Source organism: Micropterus salmoides, unplaced genomic scaffold (assembly GCF_014851395.1).
Source record: "Micropterus salmoides isolate LMB-PRFRI ecotype aquatic unplaced genomic scaffold, ASM1485139v1 Ms_hic_scaffold_7, whole genome shotgun sequence".
Classification (NCBI taxonomy): Eukaryota; Metazoa; Chordata; class Actinopteri; order Centrarchiformes; family Centrarchidae; genus Micropterus; species Micropterus salmoides.
In genome coordinates, this window is record NW_024044459.1 from 20,340,585 (window position 1) to 20,359,698 (window position 19,114).

The 19,114-nt window shown below is 39.6% G+C and overlaps 1 protein-coding gene across 1 annotated transcript; it reads left to right on the forward strand.

Moving 5' to 3' along the window:
• The first annotated feature begins 1,126 nt into the window (after nt 1-1,126).
• Nucleotides 1,127-18,860, forward strand: plcxd3 (phosphatidylinositol-specific phospholipase C, X domain containing 3). Its single transcript, XM_038703904.1, has 6 exons — nt 1,127-1,311; nt 11,990-12,246; nt 12,502-12,675; nt 14,365-14,540; nt 15,189-15,290; nt 16,323-18,860. Exons 1-6 carry the CDS (start codon nt 1,209-1,211, stop codon nt 16,477-16,479), a joined length of 969 nt encoding a protein of 322 aa, XP_038559832.1. The 5' UTR covers nt 1,127-1,208; the 3' UTR covers nt 16,480-18,860.
• Nucleotides 18,861-19,114: the final 254 nt, after the last annotated feature.

Genomic DNA, 19,114 nt, shown 5'->3' on the forward strand with positions numbered 1-19,114 from the left:
GATTCCTGTTTACTTTACCTTTTTTACATAACTACTAATGAACAGTTTTCGTATGTTTTAGTGTGATGCAAGCAGGACTGGGGTACAACTGTGGATGCAATTTTGCTTTGAGCTTTTAACCATACATGTAGGCCTGAGTATGGTTATTGTTCCTTTTGATTATTTTCACAATGCTGATCATTTATTGATGTAGCATCCAACCAGGAACAAGGGTGATCACTGATGACATTGTGGTTCACACCTTGATAAATATGCAGTTTTTTGTATATTCACAATTATGACCTAGTTTATTAAATTACTCATTTTAAGGAGGCCATCCTGCTAATTATTACCACAGTCAATATGTCACTTATTCATTGTCACTGCAATATTAACTGATTAATTGCAGTGATAATGAATCACCTCCATATGGCTCTCAGTCATCCAAGTACATGTCCTCAGAAATGCTCCTGTGTCCTTTGGGAGTTAGCGTTCAACCTCCTTATTTATAGGTAACATTCTTTTCAGCCGTGTGTAATGAGAAAATGCACATCTCTAACAGGCCACTACCAAACCTCTGTTATTTTGAGCATATATGTGCATTTTTGGCTGAATATTTTGCAGGCTATGATCATATTCAAAGGGTTTTTTAAATCTGTTTTTTAGTGTTTGAAATTCTCAAAATATCCATGTATAGGCTTCGAAGTGCACAACTTCCTACTATGAAATTACCTTGGTAGACCTATCTAGCATTGTTCCAAAATATGCGTATAGCAAGCAGCCACTGGTGGGTGTTCTGACCTCTATGTTATAAACCTCTATTACATAAAAGAATTTTGGGGTAGTTTTGCCTCGTTTTGAGAAATTCTGAAAGCTAGAATTGTAAAGGCTATATTAATTTGTCCATGTTATGTGATTGTAAAACTGATCCATGTCCTAGCAGCGCTTTTACTGTGCATTATTGCAAAGCTAACCACCGAATGTTGCCATATATTTGGATCGGTCCATTCAACAAACCGCATTTTCATAATGCCAGCCACCGACGTGTAAGCCTACGGGGGGTGTGGACTGGCTTTCGGTGGCGCTGGTGTGTGTGTGTGTGTGTGAGAGAGAGAGAGAGAGACAGAGTGGGTGTGTGCCTCTGTGTGTGGAGAGAAAGAGAGAGAGCGCGACTCCAGGTTTGCGCAGGCACCGGTCCGGGAGAACGGAGCGTTGTGCACGGCGACAGCATGGCTTCGTCTCACGGGAGAAGCGACATGCGGTTTGCGGACTGGATGGCAAGTTTACCGCAGAGTATGCACACTATCCCGCTTACTAACCTGGCTATTCCAGGTAAGTGTCCATTTACGTTACCCCAGTGTAATGGCTGAGGAGTATGTCTCTCTTTTTTTGTTTTGTTTTTTTTCATCCGCGCGCATTGAATCTCTGAGAAGTGAATAAATAGGCTATTAGTTTTAACACTCAAAATATTATACGGATTTGCTAAGTTTGATGTTTTACTTTGTAGGATGTGCAACTCCTGCAACCTAAAATCTGGCTTTAGTTTCATTGTACCTCCTCAGAACAAAGGGCAAGACCTGTTGCGCAGCGGGAGAAGTGCCATGTAATGTGAAGACGCTTCCTCTTGTTATGGTCTACTGTCTGGAGGTTATCATTAAGACCCAGATGATTTGTGGCTTCTCCATCTAATAATCCAAACGATGAGGATACCTCAGGTTAAAATAAAGGCACCTCCGAGCAACTCCAAATATTCAGAAGAGACAGATCAACCATGCAGCTTCTGTGTGGGACTTTTCGCGTTTGTACTGGGGTGGTGGCCATACAGGAGAAGAGACAGGGAGTGGGATGGATTCAGTCCAGTCTGTGCACTCAGATGATCACAGCGCTTCCCATAGAAAAATGGGCTATTGGACAATTAGCCAATCAGTGTGCCGGTCTCCTTAAGCTCCATTCAAACTCGAAATGCTGGTTGTAAAGCCAACCATGGATCTAACTGATGGAATTTCATTTTAGCGGCTAGTCAATTTCATATCTGCTGCCTAGTGATTATCACACCTCCACACAAAGCACCTTCATTCTTTATTTTCTTGCATTTCTAATCCTTTGTGCCCCCCCCCCCCCATCTCTTTTTCCCTTTTCCCTTTTCCCTTTTCCCTCTCTCTGTCTCACTCTCCCTCTCTATCCATTTCTCTCTTGCTGTTGATACCTGATGTGTTTAGGCTTGGCATGTGCAATGATGGCATTTCATATACAGATGTATTTGAGCTTAATGTCCAATGAGGCGTGGCATGTTACCAGCACTGACCACTGCTCTGAGGATGCCAAGACACATGCAGTTCATCATAGATTTAATCAAACACTGACTGAAAGACAGAAACAGCATAGCATGTATTACCTCATGCTTGGAATTTTGCTGAATCACGCGACATGTGCTGCATTACACCACAATTCATCCATGCCAACGCAGCATGGGAACATGCTCTGTCCCATTTAATTAGATATCATTACTTCATATTGGCCCCATGGCCTGTATTTTAGCTGCTCTCAGTATCCTTCATTTGGATACAGATTATTGAAACGTCCTCAGATTCTTTGCACTTTGTGTGTATGTGTGCACATATTTGGTGTAAGGTTTGTCATGATAAATTTCATAATCCACATAATTTAATGAGAGATTATTTAGCAACAACCATGTGTTCTTGTTGGGGTGTATGTTTGATTTCTTTCAAAAGTGTCTCATATCACATCCTTTTGTCTCATCTTAGTATGCAGTATTACAAGCCTTTGTTCAAGCAGGAATAAAACTGGGACAGTCTAGAAACAAATGAGACAACTGTTTTATTTCTACCACAAGTTTCACTCTCGTTATTAGTTGGAAAGATGTCCTGCTGTACAATCCTCCGCATCTGCCCACTGTTGCCTGTAATTCAGTAGTGCTATTTATTTTCCAGGGGAAAAAACAAGACAGTTCACCACCTGACACCCTCACTGATCCAGGCCAAAGTGTTTTGGCAATTTGGAGTAGTCTACCATGTGGGGTGATGTGATGGCATGGTGGATTGTTGTTGCCAAAAAGCTTAACTGTCACCACTGTGTCTGTGTTGCCAGCATTGCACAGCTGTACTCGTTAGTATACATAATCTTCTGTATGATTAGCATTTAATTAATTTTAAGATTTTGTGGTGACAGAGTTAATAGGTATGAGATTTTTACAATGTTTTACTGGCATATATTTGTCATGTTTGAAGTAGCTGGTACATGAGCTAACACAGCCAAATGATAGGATAGAAAAATACTGTATATGGCTATACGTAACATGTTATCGATGCTCGAGGTAGCATAGATGTTTGACAGATACAACAGCCACTGTAGGACAGATAGTATCTACTTACTATACTGGATGTGCTAGCACTATTACCCTTTTATTTAGATCTTCACTAACAAAGGTATAGGGGTTAAAGGACCGAAGAATATAGCCTCAGTTTGTCATGTGGACTGAGATGGTGACAGTAATGATGAAATGCCAGCTAATCTAAGCAAAGATACCTCCCTCTACACAGTATGTATGTAACATACTGGTAACTTTTTCTACAGAGAGGCATTGAAAAATCAGTTTCCATTGCAAGGCCTGCAATTAAATATTAGTCAGCTGAAGACATTTAATGTGAAGACATTTATTTTACGTAAAATAAAAATAAAAAAATACAGAAAGTGTAGTTTACACTCAAAAGTGTGAGCACAAAAGACTTAATCCTTCACAAGTGGAAATGCTCAATCACCCTTGGATTTTGGAGTTTAGAATGGACTGGCAATTTTGGTCAAAGGATCTAAAGAAGGGGATATATACATTACACTACATTTATTCATTTAGCTGATGCTTTTATCCAAAGCGACTTACAATTGCTATATATGTCAGAGGTCGCACGACACATGTTGGGACACATTGGTGTCTCACAGTGGATTTGAACCCGGGTCTCTCACATCAAAGGCATGTGTCTTATCCACTGCTCCTTCACCACCCCTTACACTTGTGCTTTTTCATGCAGTGCTTTAAAAACAAATAAGAGACTTAAAATCAATTCTTTATTTAACCAGGAAAGCCAGCACAGGAAGAAGGATGGTCTCTCTTCCTGAGGAGCCTTACTGCTGCATGTTGCAAAAGCTGCAGGCGAGACACGGCCGACTGACTGACTCCCACAGACAAAGAGTTACAGTAATCAATAGGCAAAGAGATAAAAGCATGTCTCTGGGTCCCTAAATGAACAGAAACTGTTTTATTTTCTTAGGTGGGAAAACCTACCACTAAGGACACAGCTGGTGTGGGGACATTTGCTCTTGTTAAGCTAAAGAAACTCTTTAGCCATTTAAAATGTTATATTCCCAAGACAATGAAGAGGAGTTTCAAGGGGATAGACAGCTGCATAGTCTCAGTGTAACCAGGATAAGAAATCTTACCATTTCTAAAAACAGATCCCAATGGAAGCATATGTCATGAGAATAAAATGGGCTCTATAATGGCAACATGTGGTACACGAGAGAGAGATAGGTGCAAAGGAAAACAAAAAGTTATGAATCCAGTACTTAACTGATTGATCTGGTAGGAAAGAAGCAAACCACTCCAAGGCCTGATCCTGAATACCGACAACATGGTTGACAATCCAAGCACCAGAGAGGTCCAACAGAATTCAAATCCAGTCCAAAGACACCAATACATCTGTCAATATACTACAATACATGTGTCACAGTCTGTGGCGTTGTGAAACCTCACTGAAATGTGTCCAGAAAAAGGAGAGAAGCTGTGAAAAGGCCAATTTTTTTTTTTTTTTTTTTTTTTTTTACCAGAACCATATATTAAAAACAACAATTTTTAGACAAGAGGTCATTGAGTACAGTCAGATTTAGATTGGGTTTTTTGATCAGAGGGCATGTGACTATTGGCCAGTGAGTTGTTTATTTAGAGTTGTTTCAGAGTTATAGAGTTGTTAATTATGCTGTGACTCACGACAGTGTGGCAGCCAAGTGCAATGTGGCTGTTTCAGTTATTATATAAAAAGAATGCATATTTTCATGAGCATAAATCCTGCCGGTCCTCTGTTGGTCAGAACCCCCTTGTTCGTGAGATAAGAACATGTTTGCTTTCAGACATGACTCAGCTCTCTGTGTTGGCCCCACATGCAGCTTTGCCCTCACACTGCTCCGAACCATGGAGTCTACACGTCAGGTGTAGCCATTTACATGACAGGTCTGCTCTATAGCTAATTGGGGAAAGGTTGAGGGAGTAGTAGCAGATTTAAGATGGAGGTCATTAAAGGGAGAGAAGGAGGGAAAGAGGGAGGGAGTAGTTACAGTTTTACTTTCTCCAAACTGATCATTGGGGGGGGGAGGCATGGTGGTCTGTTTCTCTGTGGCTATTGTTAGATCTGCTAGGTGAGTGCTGCAGACTGCCTGGCTGCATGTTTGTCTGACTGAGGTGGTAAGCAAAGGTATGCTGCCAGAGATACTGTCAATCTGATTCTCTGTGGTTCTGTCACCATGAAACAAGCTTTAGGAAAGGAATGGCTGTCAGAATTTCAGTAGCATGGTAATTAAATTGGATTTTCAGTATTTTTGGTATGTGTGTAGACTTAGGATTTGGAGTATGTGCGGACTGGCATGAGCATGTATCTGTGTCCTACAGGTGTGCGCAGTACCTAAATGTAAATTTATATTTCTAAATGTCTATGTCATTTATATGAATTAACTATGTTAAAACATATGATCATATTTACATTTACTCTCTGAATTAGTGGAATAGGTGATTAAATAATCCACATATTTTCTTTCTGGCTTTTTAAAGCTGTATCAATTTTTAACTAATAGGGAACAGAAGAACTCCAAAACAGTCAACAAACATTTAGCCCTGACATATCATTTCACTTATAAATGCAATAATTATATATATATATGTTTACCCTTTTCACATTACAAATAGTGATTTGTTAATATAAAAGTATTTATCAACGCACCTTTAACTTTACTTGTTGAAATGGCCTAGCTCATTTTGACATACGGCTGGTAATAAAACAAATTTGAGAAAGGAACAAATTTTATTTTTATGTTGCTGCTGGCTTATTTTAATTTTCTATTAAGTTGAAAAAATGACCTCAATAATATTATTGTGATGATTTGGACAAGATATAATCAGCACATTCCTAGTGACCAACATTTTTACAAACTATGGATTCATTTTCTATCATGGAAAATTACATTTTGTTTGACTTCATTCATAGCAGGCAAACTACTCGATGGGATAAGTGACTTTATCTCACAGATACTACAATGCCCACATGGAACCCAAGTGTCAAATTTGCACTAGAGGGCTCAAGGGAGCCATACTTAACCTCTTCAATGGCTGACTGTAACTGCTTAAGGCTTAGCCAGAGGTAAGAAATGAAAAGCATACCTTACTCTGGGGGGAAAGGGTGAAGGCAATTTTATTAAGTTATGATGACCTTGCAGGCAATAAAAACAAATCTGTTGCAGAAGAGGCATCTTCAGTCTTTCCAGCTCCTTCGGGGGAGAGGAAAAGGCCAATCCATGACTTCCAGCTGTAAATCTGTCCATCGGTTCCTTGACTAGATCATTCTGCTACCACTTAAGCCCTCAAATAAGGAGGATGAATGGTATCAGATGCCGGGATAAACACTGGTAGTGCAGCGAGATGTTTGAAGGGCAGGACATAATCCAGCTAAAAGCCACTGAAAACAGGATGTGAAATTCAAAACAAACAAAGGAGCAGAAAATAGTCTGGTTGACAGAAAAACTAAGAGAGAGAGAGAGAGAGAGAGAGAGAATATTGCTCCTAGAGAAATGAAGCAAATGGGTGGTAAAGAGGTAGGAATGGCACAGCTATTTTCTGTAATGAATATGCCCCTATGGGTCACAACCCACATAAATCTCTGTTTAGCTCAACTGTAGTTTGACCAAAGTCACTGTGTTTGACCCGCTGCACATTCTGCCTATTTGCAAGTGATGCCTTCAGACAATGACTTTAAAATTGCTCAGACATCAATTTACTTTTACCATTATGTGGATTTTACAACTGACAGCGAAGTGTTGAGATTCCGTTTCAAGAATGTTTTTACAAAGCATACTAACCTTCACATCAGTATATAGAAGTCTGGTGGTACATTTGAACTCATAATAAACCATCTCGATATATTTGCAGACTTTTTCTCAAGTTGCTTTAGTGGATCTTTCTCATTGTGTGATATGGATTCTCCACAGGCTGCTTTTGCCTGAACACTGGTAGTTCATTGAATTTCCCACCGGAGGACATTTATCTTGATTCTAAAAGTCAAATAATTCAGCCTTTATTGGAAATGTATGTGCTTTGTGCGCAGTGCCACTCGAACAAGATGGAAAAGAGTAGCAAGGTAGGAGACAAAGTGAGATTGGAGCAAATTGAACAGGAGGAAGAACAACAGAGGGCTGCATAAAGCAGATGGAAAGAGTAAAGATTGAAGAATAACTTTAAAATTATGAGATGGTCCGTGCGGGGAAAGTGTAGAGGAGAGAGAATAGCATGTCTGGAGCTCATATCTATATTTTAGTATAATTTATCTCATCTCCACCCTGTGGCTTCGCTCCTCAGCATCCTAAAATAGATGTTGAAAGACTGGTGAGCAGTAATAATTTGTCATGAAAAAGGGCATAAACCACCAGTGTCCTCTCTCAATGGTCTGCTCTCATTCAGTCAGAATGACTAAGTCAACACAGGTCAATTCTCCGAAGTAACAATCATCACCCACCACCATTGTCATCCTCATCATCCTCGCCATCATCATCATTATTAAGTGAATTGTTGTGTTATCATTGTGCCAGCTTGTTTCAGCCTTTATGTGTCTCTATTTTTTTGCCCTGGCTCATTCTCTCTCTCTTTCCACTTTCCCTTCTCCTTCACCACCAATACGACATCAGCTTCTTCATGTCTGTATTAGATATGATTATGTTGTGGATGTGAGGAAAGAAAAGTTCCCATAATGAACTTAAGAAAGTGCAGCTCTGTTTGGCCGCTGTGTTCTTTTTGACAATCTATTTAAAAAATTTTTTTTACTATCCATTAAGCTAAAGCCATCAAACAGCATGTGAGTAGGCAGACTGGGTATTGTTTACAGTATGTTCCAAATGATGGACTATGGCCCTTTCAATCATTATGATCAGATATAACCAAAGCATAATCACTATACAGGTCCTTACCAGCACATTAGACACTTTTTGACACAATTGGACACACACACACACCATAGCTATAGTCATCATTTAGATACCACATTTTTGCCTACTTTATGGCAGGCAAACATCATATACTGTCTAATGAATGTGGAGTTTTATTTCCTGTAGACAAGAATGAAAGGGAATGACTCAATTCTGAGTTGTTGATTATTTGTTTTCAGTCATTTCCAAAAGAGTGTGTTGACCTTGAGACATGGCACAGCATTAAGTGGGGGAAAAATTTTCATAACATGAACAATAATTAATCATGTTCAGAGCTCAAGTAGCAAAGCTTGATTGTGCTGGAGTGTAGTTTCCCACCTCACCGCATAGCTTTCTCTGCAGATTTTTATAGATGTTCTGCACACTTGGTGGAATATTTGGCCCTTCAGCCACTGTGTTTTCCTGTGAGATTGTTTCTCTCTGCGGTATAGTGTAATCACAGGCTTTTTGTCATACATATTTAAGGCCATGCACAGACAAGCTTTATTATTTTTCCTCAGGTGTTGAGCCTTTAATAAAATCTAAGATATAGTCAGTTGCATGATCCCAGGGGACTGTTGAGTTTAATATATATGAGCTGCACTTCTTTCACCAACAAATCATGACAATAAACATCACAGGAATGTACTCTGCCCCCCGAGCGGAGTGCACTGACCATTGGAAATGATGGGTTTTGATGTTGCTTTGGTTCTGAAAGGGCCTATACACCTGTAATAGCTAAGGACCTAGCTGCACAATTAATTAGCACATTCCTGTTATATATATTGTCATGATATGTTGGGAAAAGAAGTGCAGACATCACACTGGGCTTTAAAAAAATTGCTATTGGGTATTTTTCACAATTTTCTGACATTTTATAGACCACTTGAATAATGGAGAAAATGAATGGTAGGTTAGCGGATAATGAAAATAATTGCGACATAATTACGTTGTTTGGTTTCAAAGAGAAAATTCTCTCTCCGCAACAACAGCAGGGCCAGCTGTTGCTTCTGGTTAAGGTCATAATTTGTAATGCTGAGACCCTGGTGGTACAGTTCAGCCTGTAGTAATGCTTGCTGCCCTGCCCCAGGATTCAGCTGTCTACCCTGCTTATGGTCATTCTCTGGGCTGACTGCGAAGACCTGGCACTGGAGTTTAGCTGAAGGTCAATTCAGGCTCTGTGTGTTTGTGTGTGTGTGTGTGTGTGTGTGTGTTAGTGGAGGAGAGGAGGGTGTACATTTGTTTGTGTGAATAAGCGAGGCTATGTGATGAAGAGACAAAAAGAGGATGAGAACTTGATTGCAGTGAGTGCATGAGAGTAGGATACCAGAATTACTGTCTGCCTATTTTGCACAACATGTGCACAGACAGACAGACACACATACACACACACACACACACACACACACACACACACACACAAACACACACAGACACACTTCATGGATCATTTGCAAAGACATGCTAAAGTGTCACCTAGGAATCCTTCAAAATATGGACTGACTTTCTCAATCTAACATTTACTGCCACTAATGGGATGATTGTAGAACTGTTATTTTTGTGCAGCTCACATAATAACAGTTAAATTAGCCACATGGTTAAACTAGAATGAGATTTTGTTTAAAGGATTAGTTCAACCGAATGATATTGAAAAGTATCACTTTCTCACAGTTATTTTAATCCTTTTTCTGTTTTGTCTGCTGAGATTTTGAGATATCTTATCTCTGACATTTCTGCCACCACTCCAAAACAATGGCGGTGAATGAAAATATGTTTGTCATGCTCAAGGCACCGAAAAATGACATTTGAAAAATCTAACAGCGTGTATCTTTCCAGAAACAGTTCCAGTTACTCAGTATAATCCATAGAACTGTTTTCATCAGCACCTCTTTCTACGGAAGAAATAGTTGGTGTGCTAGCAATTTGATGGTAGGTCAACTTGTTCACAACTCGTACATCTCAGTGTAGGCAGTAGTTCAGCAACCCTGTCATAGGTCTATCTAATTCTGCTTGTGAAGCTATGTGTCCTTTCAGTAGAGGGTGAAATAGCTGCCACTAAGTGCAAAAGCTCTGCAAGTTATTATCTGACCTAATGAATATGCCTTAACTTTTCAGATTATGGTCTGAAATGAAATTAATCAGTGCATCCTGAGCGAATCACCAAGGTGGTCATGTTTTGTTAAAATCCATGAAACATGAGTATGGCTAAATATAACAATTGGTTATATGAATAAGATGAAACAGAATGAAGGATCATATTATCTACAAGAAAATACGCTATACACTGTGAAGGAACCCTGGGCAATAGAAGTGAGGCTTTCAGAAAATCTACAAGGGTCTGAAATTGCAAATTGAGTAATTGGGGACTAGATTAATTAATAGGAGATATTAAAGTCATACTTACAGAGGGGGAGGATCAAACTGGCATCTACTCTAATCAAAAAGTCTAGACTTAAATTCAAAGATATACAGTATGATGGAGTATGAGAAAAGCAATTTAATAAAATTGGCATTGTCTAAATTAGGAACACTGTTCACTGAGTAATCTGATACTTACAATTACAAATAGTACGTGCAAGGGAGGTGACTTGTGAAGGAAGATAGGCAAGGCAAGTTTATCTGTATAGCACATTTCAACGACAAGGTAATTCAGTGCCATTAGACTTCTGTCATATCTATTAATTTTTCAAAAGTTCTGCAACTGCAGGGAAACTATAAGATATGTTTCTTAAAGACAGATGACGTGAGCCCCCTTATATTGCAGATGAATAAGAATTTTGCCATGTTTCACTTGGTTCTTATTACGCATGCTGCAGTGTGAAACTTGAGACAATCTTCACAATATTATCTACACAATGTCCAACTTTTAAACACATCTTGGTGGAGTAGGTGGAGTTGCTCTGCTGTTTCAAACTTGGGTCACAACAACAACTAAACCGTCTCCATTACAACTGAGCAACTCCATCATTAGGGACGGCTGAAGGATTCGATCCCTGGCTCCTCCAGTCTGCATGTCAAAGTGTCCTTGGGCAAGATACTGAACCCCAAATTACTGTGCCATCGGTGTGTGAGTGTGTGTGTGACTGATTAGTTTCTGTTTCTGATGAGCCCCTGTAACCTAAGTACTCTGTTTACACCCAGTGCTTTGGGCCTGCAGCGTCTCATCCTCTTGGCACCTTGTACGGTAGCCTCTGTGTATTAATATGTGTGAGTGGGGTAAATGTGAAATGTAGCGTCCATTTACTATCTGCTGAAGACCACTGTGAAAGCTTTGGAAACACCAAGTTAGTTGGATGACGTATTCTTGTAAAAAATTTACTTTCAAGCTTAAATTGAGATATCTATGGAAGACTATAGAGCTAAAATACTTTAGGGTGGACGTTTGGAGTCCCACCAAAAAGTAACTGGAGGTATACAAAATAGGTAGAAAACATTCACCAACAATTGCATTTGAGAATTCGCTATAAAATAAATATAACAAAAGCTATATAAGAAAAATATAAAACAATAAGCACAGCATTGTTGTTCTCTGGGAGCTCTGTTCTGCCTGTGATGGATGAAAAAGATCAGTATATGTGAGCACAGACACTTCAAGTTGTCAGAGTTCATAACTTATGGCCACGGATGCTGTTATTCACAGTCTGTGTTGTTGTTGCCGTGGAACTGGGCTGTTTTGTAGCACTGACCCCACTCTTACAGCTGTGTCCCACCACAGAAATAAAACATGCAGTGGTCAATACCTGCATGCACACTCATGTTCAGTTGCTTTCTCCAGGTTCCCATGATTCCTTCAGTTTCTACATCGACGAGGCGTCTCCAGTGGGCCCCGAGCAGCCAGAGACCGTGCAAAACTTTGTTTCTGTTTTTGGCACGGTGGCCAAGAAGCTAATGAGGAAGTGGTTAGCTACACAGACTATGAACTTCATCAGCCAACTGGAGGCTGGGATCCGCTTCTTTGACCTTCGCATCTCCACCAAGCCCCGTGACCCCGACAACGAGCTGTTCTTCGCCCACGGGCTCTTCAGTGCCACGGTCAGCATAGAGCATAGAGATGTAGTGTTTTTTGATGTGATGAATATTTTGCGCTGCTTGTGGTTGCTAAGTGATGTTTGTGCATTTCTGTGTATGTGGCAGCATATTTATGTGGAGAGCCAACTGCCAGCTTAATTATATGAGGTGCTTCAGAGATTTTAAGTACCTCCGAGTTGTTTTCATGCCTATATTTCACATCGTTATGTCATTAAAGGCGTTATTAACCCACGTATTGTTCATATTTGTGTTTTTTAGGTGAGAGAAGGTCTAGAGCAGATCAGCAGTTTCCTGTCAGCTCACGCCAGAGAGGTCGTGTTCTTGGACTTCAACCACTTCTATGGTGTGCAGAACTTGCACCATGAAAAACTGGTGGCCATGTTAAAAGAAGTGTTTGGAGAAAAACTCTGCCCAGTTGTCTTCGCTCAAGAGGTACTGCTGACTTACAGACACTTAACAGCAAGTAGGATTAAAAGCAATTAACAGACCTAGAATCTGGCCCCACATATTTATTTCAGATGCCTCTCACCTCTAACAACTCTTGATTGAGAAAGGACATGTCTCAGGAACACATTTTTGTGTGTGTGTGTGTTCAATTGGCTTTTGATAATTATGGTTTTCTCTGAGCGATTTCTGTGTTTTGATCACTTGAGATGCAGAATGATGGTTATCACATCCCCTAATCATAGTTCATTTTTTCACTCAGGGCTTGCCCTTTTGCATAGAAGTCGAGCAGAAAAGTGCTCAGATTTGTCTCTCTGCTGCCTTTCTCTGTCTATTTATTTCACCTTCCCACCGCTCCCTCACACCAACCTTAAGTGAGTGTGTACATGAAGGATAAAAGACCAATAGTGACTAGTGGATTCTTTGAAAAATAAAGAACATCTTCTCAGTGCTATAGGGTCATCTGGGCTGGTGTTTAAATTTAGAGTAGACAAACGCCTGGTGTTCTTTCTTCCACGTGTATTCACTCCTCTCTCCACTTTACATTCCTTTGTCTATGAGTAAAACTACTCTACTATTCCCTTGTCACCTCTTTACATCACAGTTGCTCTCCTAAACAAACTAAATCCCCTGCACCACTCTTCTCCAGTGGTCATTTGGCTTATTTTAAGGCATAATGTACAGCTGCAAGAACATTGTTTTCATCTATAACCACCTTCATGTAAACCATAACTGACTTTAATCAACTGACAGGGAATCTTAATTATTTGTTTTCGTTCACTCTAGGTAAATTAATTGCAGCTACAGTTTTCCACCAAAAATATTTCAGCTGAGATGTAACCATAAAAACATATGTTGCTTGTGTCCATGAGTGGTATTAGCTCAGTCCGTGGGGATTTGCCTTGGGAACGGGAGGGTTGCCAGTTCGAGTCCACCATGGACTGTTGCTGAAGGTGCCCTTGAGCAAGGCCCTGAACTCATAACTACTACCTGGGCGCTGCACAATGCTCCTAATTAGGGTTAAGTTAAATGCAGAGAAAAACAAATTTCCCCTTTGTATCAATAAACTATATGAAATTATGTGAAACACTATAGAATAACAGGAGCCAGGTAAAGAATATTGCTTTTTTATAAATAAATAAAAACAGAAACTACATATATAACCGCACAAAAGTGTCTATTGAAATTACTAGGAATGTAATCTCTGCCAGGTCTCTTTAGTCTTTGACATTCTGTGAAATATATTTGTTTGTTTTGTTTTTTACCTCTTGAATACCCTGTTATAACTATTATGTTGTTTTCTTGTCAAGCAATATACTAAGGTTAGACATAAAACAGTGGTTGTTTATGTAGCAAAGCTGTCTATCTTCACAAATAACATACCTAACAATTTCTATGGTCAATCAGAGACAAAGCCACTTAATAATCAGAGTGATGCATTACATCAGGCAGTTTCGTCTATTTATTTCTGTTTGCTTCCATTCAAATAAACATAAAGCTTACTAAGAAGCTTCCAGCTATGTCTCAGCTGCCTGTTTTCTGTCCCTCAGCACAGAAGAGGCTTTTCTTATATTTACTATACAGCACCCATCACATTTTTTTCTTTTGTCATCTCCCACCAATTCTCCCCTTATAACCTCCTGCTACCCTGAACATATAAACAACCTCCATTCCCAGGTGACTCTGCAGTATCTGTGGGAGAAGGAGTACCAGGTGCTTGTCTTCTACCACCACCCCATGGCCCTGGAGGTGCCCTTCCTGTGGCCAGGCCAGATGATGCCCTCTCCCTGGGCCAACACCACAGACCCAGAAAAGCTGGTTCAGTTTCTCCAAGCGTCTGTCACTGACCGCAGGTCAGCATCTACATTTATTATACTGTGGGCACTCTATGTCCTTAATGCATGAGGTATAATGGGACAGAATCTCTGTACATGTTACATGTAGCTTGATATATCATCTGTGAGTGACGTTTTTATTGCCTCAATTTATTGCTGATATTAATTTACCAGTGTTTTAAGCTTTATAGCATTACAAATGTCCAAAAGCCTAACCATGATGGTTCATTCTAGCGTGATTTTGATTTATTGTCATAATGATGATACTTTGCTTAGAGTTCAGAACTCAATGACATTTCCTATAGTTAGTTCAAAATAGCCAATTAAGAGAATGGGAACTGGGGTTAAATGAACAAGTTAAGTAAAAGTACTTTCATACCTTATGAAACTCATACATACATTTAAAGGAAACTGCTGACAGTAATGGGAAAAATGTTCTTCAAAACCAGAAATTTGCATGCAAAATTATTATGTCTATATTTTTGACAGAATAAGTGTTTTTGTTTCTTTGTGGGCACTTAAAGTAATTAATTCTAAAGTGAAGTGTATTTGTGTCTAGCACTTCTCTTCATCACATGTCATAAGGTGCTTTACATAAATAGATCACATGCAAAAAAGAAAAATACAACAAAAATATATTGTAAATGCCTGATGTGTCTCCTGCAGGAGGAAGGGGACCTTCTTTGTCTCACAGGTGGTTCTGACACCGAAGGCCAGCACTGTGATGAAGGGCGTGGCGAGCGGACTGAGAGAGACAATCACGGAGAGGTGTGTACACCTGTTTATGTGTTCTTGCGCCATGTTCATTATAACACTACTACTGAATATGATGCAGTGTTAGCATGAATGGTGCCACATAGTTTTTTTCAACATATACACAGGCACTGTGAGACCGCAATTATAGCAACACCTCGGGCACCAGAGGCCACTGAACCGACGTGATTTACCCATAACAACTCACAACAAAAATTCATGGGCATGTGTACACATACACTCACACATGCTCATGAGTCATCATGGCATTTTATAACTAAATCCTTAGGCATGTTGGTTTCTACAGGTATCTCCAGGCATTTGACACTGACCTCTTTCAAGTTTTTTTTTTTTTTTGAAAAGCTTCAGCAAACCTGAGGCAATGCTTCTCATCCATCTCCTTTCTCTTTCTATATCTCCCCTTCTCAGTTCTGGTAGAGGATTTGTTCCCCCCTCATTTCCCAGTTTTGTCTTTATTTCACTCTTAATGTCTTAATGTCTTAATGTCACCAGTTTGTTAAAAGCCTCAGCAGCAATATCATATATTTTCCAGGCGTGAATTATTTATTTATTTGGTAACTCCACAGCCATCAGCCATTCTCACCAGGCGTTTGGTTACTTTGATGTCAGCAACCTTCAAAATTCCATCCATTCATTTTGCCACACAGGCCGCCAGTGTAGGACTCGACAGAACGATAAGCAAGTGTGAGGAGGAGGCAAGTTGTAGAATTTCGCCATGCAGAAAGCAGGGTGAGACATCTGCAGTAGTGACACCCTCCCCTGGTGCACAGCTCACATGAACATGTCCAGCAAGTGTTCAGAGAGTCATCCTCACAGCTGGTGTCTGGCATGCAGACATCTCATGCTGCTTCACAGAGATCTTTTATCACAGCGTGCCCCTATCTGTGTTAAACCAGCTAACCATGAATCATCCCTTCTTCTATCCTCTATATCTTTTATGACTTTATTTCTCCCACTCTTGCTCCCCCTAATGTGTGTGTGTGTGTGTGTGTGTGTGTGTGTGTGTGTTTTCATGTGTCCTCCTAGGGCTTTACCGGGCATGATGCAGTGGATCCGATCGCAGAGACCCGGAGAGAGCGGCATCAACATTATCACCGCTGACTTTGTGGAGCTTGGAGAATTCATCAGCGCTGTCATCACCCTCAACTATCACCTGGACGATGATGACGATGACGCCACCTGAGAGCTCACAGGGGGCGTCAGGGAGCACAGTCACCACCAGTGGTTTGATCTGTGCTCTCACTCTTTTCTCTTTGGCATTTATTTAAGGAGAGGAGTTGCACTGCTCCTTCCACTTTATTTAGGGCTATAGTGAATTGGGAGATGAAATGGCAAAAAGGAATAGAGGTTGTGATTGGGAGAAACAACCCTGGTGTTTGGTTGGAGCACGAAGAGAATGAGGTTTTGTTTGTTTCCCATTTGGGGGATGAAATATCTTCTTTTTTTTTTTAAAGTGAAATGTTCTTTTTTTTGAGATGTTCATTTTCTTTACTTCCTGTGCTGTAAAAAATAACTGCTTTTTCCACTGATCAAATGCACCGTTTTCAGGCTTACCACTTTGCCAAGGGTAACAGCACATCAACCTTCTGCTAAACATCATTCTTGGTATTCTAGTGATAGTGACCATTTTTTCAGAGGGTGTTTTAAAATAAGTCTATGTAATGTAAACCACTCCCATTGTAGGCTGGTGTACGTAGATAACAGTTGTATGTCTTGTTTGGGAAACCTGTTCAGTAGGGTTTTATTTGTTTCTTTGTTTTTTTACAATATGCACCCCTGGTCAGATCTCTGCTGGTGTTTCTGAAAAGATGCCTCAAGCAGCTTGATGCAGTGTGCTATTACAACGTGTTTACCCTAATACATAGACAAGAAGTGAATCATTTGTTTCTTCAGCAGTGATCTCTCTAGGGGCTTTCTCCCCATTATGTCTCCACTGAAGTCAGCTTGCAGCCTAGACATTAATCATACACATTGGAAAACAATTAATTCACTCATTAAAAACCAGAGAGAAATAGAGAGTGAGAGGGCAGCCTGGGTAAATGTCGATGATATAAGACATTTATAATGATTAGGAATCCAACGTGACAAATTTAGTAGATTTTGGGGTGGGTGCGGAGTCGTGATAGCAAAGTATAAAAATATAGTATGTCCAGGTACAAGAGTGTTAACCACCGTCTGTGTTTCCTCTGCTGAATGCTTTCACCTTGTGTGTGTGTCTATACTTACTGCTGTAGTGCAGCATACAGTACATGAGTCATCCTGAGCTGTATCACGGTGTTGAGTCTTTCATAATAACAGGTGATAAAGTTGCTTAACACTCACGCAGAGACTCGTTTTTTTTTTTTCAAGTCAGGAAAGGGTGATCAACCAAAATCAAAAGGTCTTGATGTCACAACAGTATTTTGACACTTGGAAAATAGTACAATAAATGTTTAGTTAAGATCTAGCTGTAGCTCTTTGGTGTTTGATGTTTTTGAATCCCCGAAATTTCTGCTATATGTATACTGGTGCAATACATTTAATATGCTTTCAAATTTTGTTCATGTTTTCACACATTTCTTTCTATATCCTGCAGTGCTTCATATGAGGTGGGAAAGGACTTTGAAATGGCAACCAGAAAGATAATTCAAATTTTTATTGCAAGGTTTTGTGCATTATGAATGGAAAAAAAACAAATTGCATACTACAACATCCACACACCTTATGATAAGCGTGGCGTTTTCTGCAGAGAATGTATTCTGTAAGGACACTGTTTGTCTAGTTTGGTAATGTAAAACCAGAACAGGAAACTCAACTCTTTGGATTTGTGAATGTATGTGTCTTGTGAGTGCCATTTCTAAAAGTCTCCTGTGATCGAGTGACTGAGTATCAGCCAGAAAGTCATTTTTGTATTGTTTGCTTCAGTGTGGAAATGAGTTCAAGTTTAAACAGTAACTTCTTTCACCTCAGTGTGGTTTCACGTTAAAATGTTTTATATTGTGGAAAGTTTGTACATACTGTAATTTCAAATAGTATACTGCCACTGAATTGTAATTTCTTTAAAGTATTGCGAGTCACTGATAACAATTTAACCAAATTAATTTTACCTATACCTTAACTGAGCTGTCATACTTTGTTCTTGTTCATATTTTCAGTTTTGTGCATGAACAAAAAAGTTCTACATATATACCTTTGTGGTATACCAACAAGGTCTATTAGGTTTGTGCATCTAATTGGTTAAATTCTGCATATTGTTCTTAAGATTTGAGTGCATCACAGCTGGAAATGTTTTTATCCTTTAAAACAAATCTCTATATTAATTTATTTTTAAATGTTGCACTGCTACTACCACATACACATATACAAGAAGGAGCCCACACAAATGAGCAGACTTTTAAAAGGCTTGCAAACGTTGTTGTAAGGACATTTGTGTCTTCCCTGGTCCAAACTGTTGTCAATGCCTTTATGTTCTGGTGTGAAAAGAGTCTTTTGCTGTTGTAAAATGCCAAAACTTTTGTTCAAATGAAATTGACTCTGTTCTAAGTGGAAAACGGCCAATCAAATAAAGCTTCTGTGACTAATGAGTGACTGAGTGAAATATCATTTCATGACCAGTTTCTGGCTTGTTGAGTGGTGACTGGTTGGTTTCCAAAGAAATATTATTAAATCCATTATGATAAAATTGGCATTTAATTCAATCACCAAATAGCAGTACTCTAAATCTAAAGTAGATTTGCAGCTTTAAGCTAACATACCAGTATTTTACTCCCTGTCTGTGCAGAGGAGCATCCTAAAATCATCCAGTTTCCAGGGTGATGAGGATGGAGGTGGGTGGGCAG

What these genes read in the sequence shown, in the direction of transcription:
- plcxd3 (XM_038703904.1), top strand. Translation starts at nt 1,209, where the DNA reads ATGGCTTCGTCTCACGGGAGAAGCGACATGCGGTTTGCGGACTGGATG. An exon ending in GCGTCTGTCACTGACCGCAG is followed by an intron (nt 14,541 to 15,188) that starts GTCAGCATCTAC and finishes TGTCTCCTGCAG; the next exon opens with GAGGAAGGGGACCTTCTTTG. An exon ending in AGAGAGACAATCACGGAGAG is followed by an intron (nt 15,291 to 16,322) that starts GTGTGTACACCT and finishes GTGTCCTCCTAG; the next exon opens with GGCTTTACCGGGCATGATGC.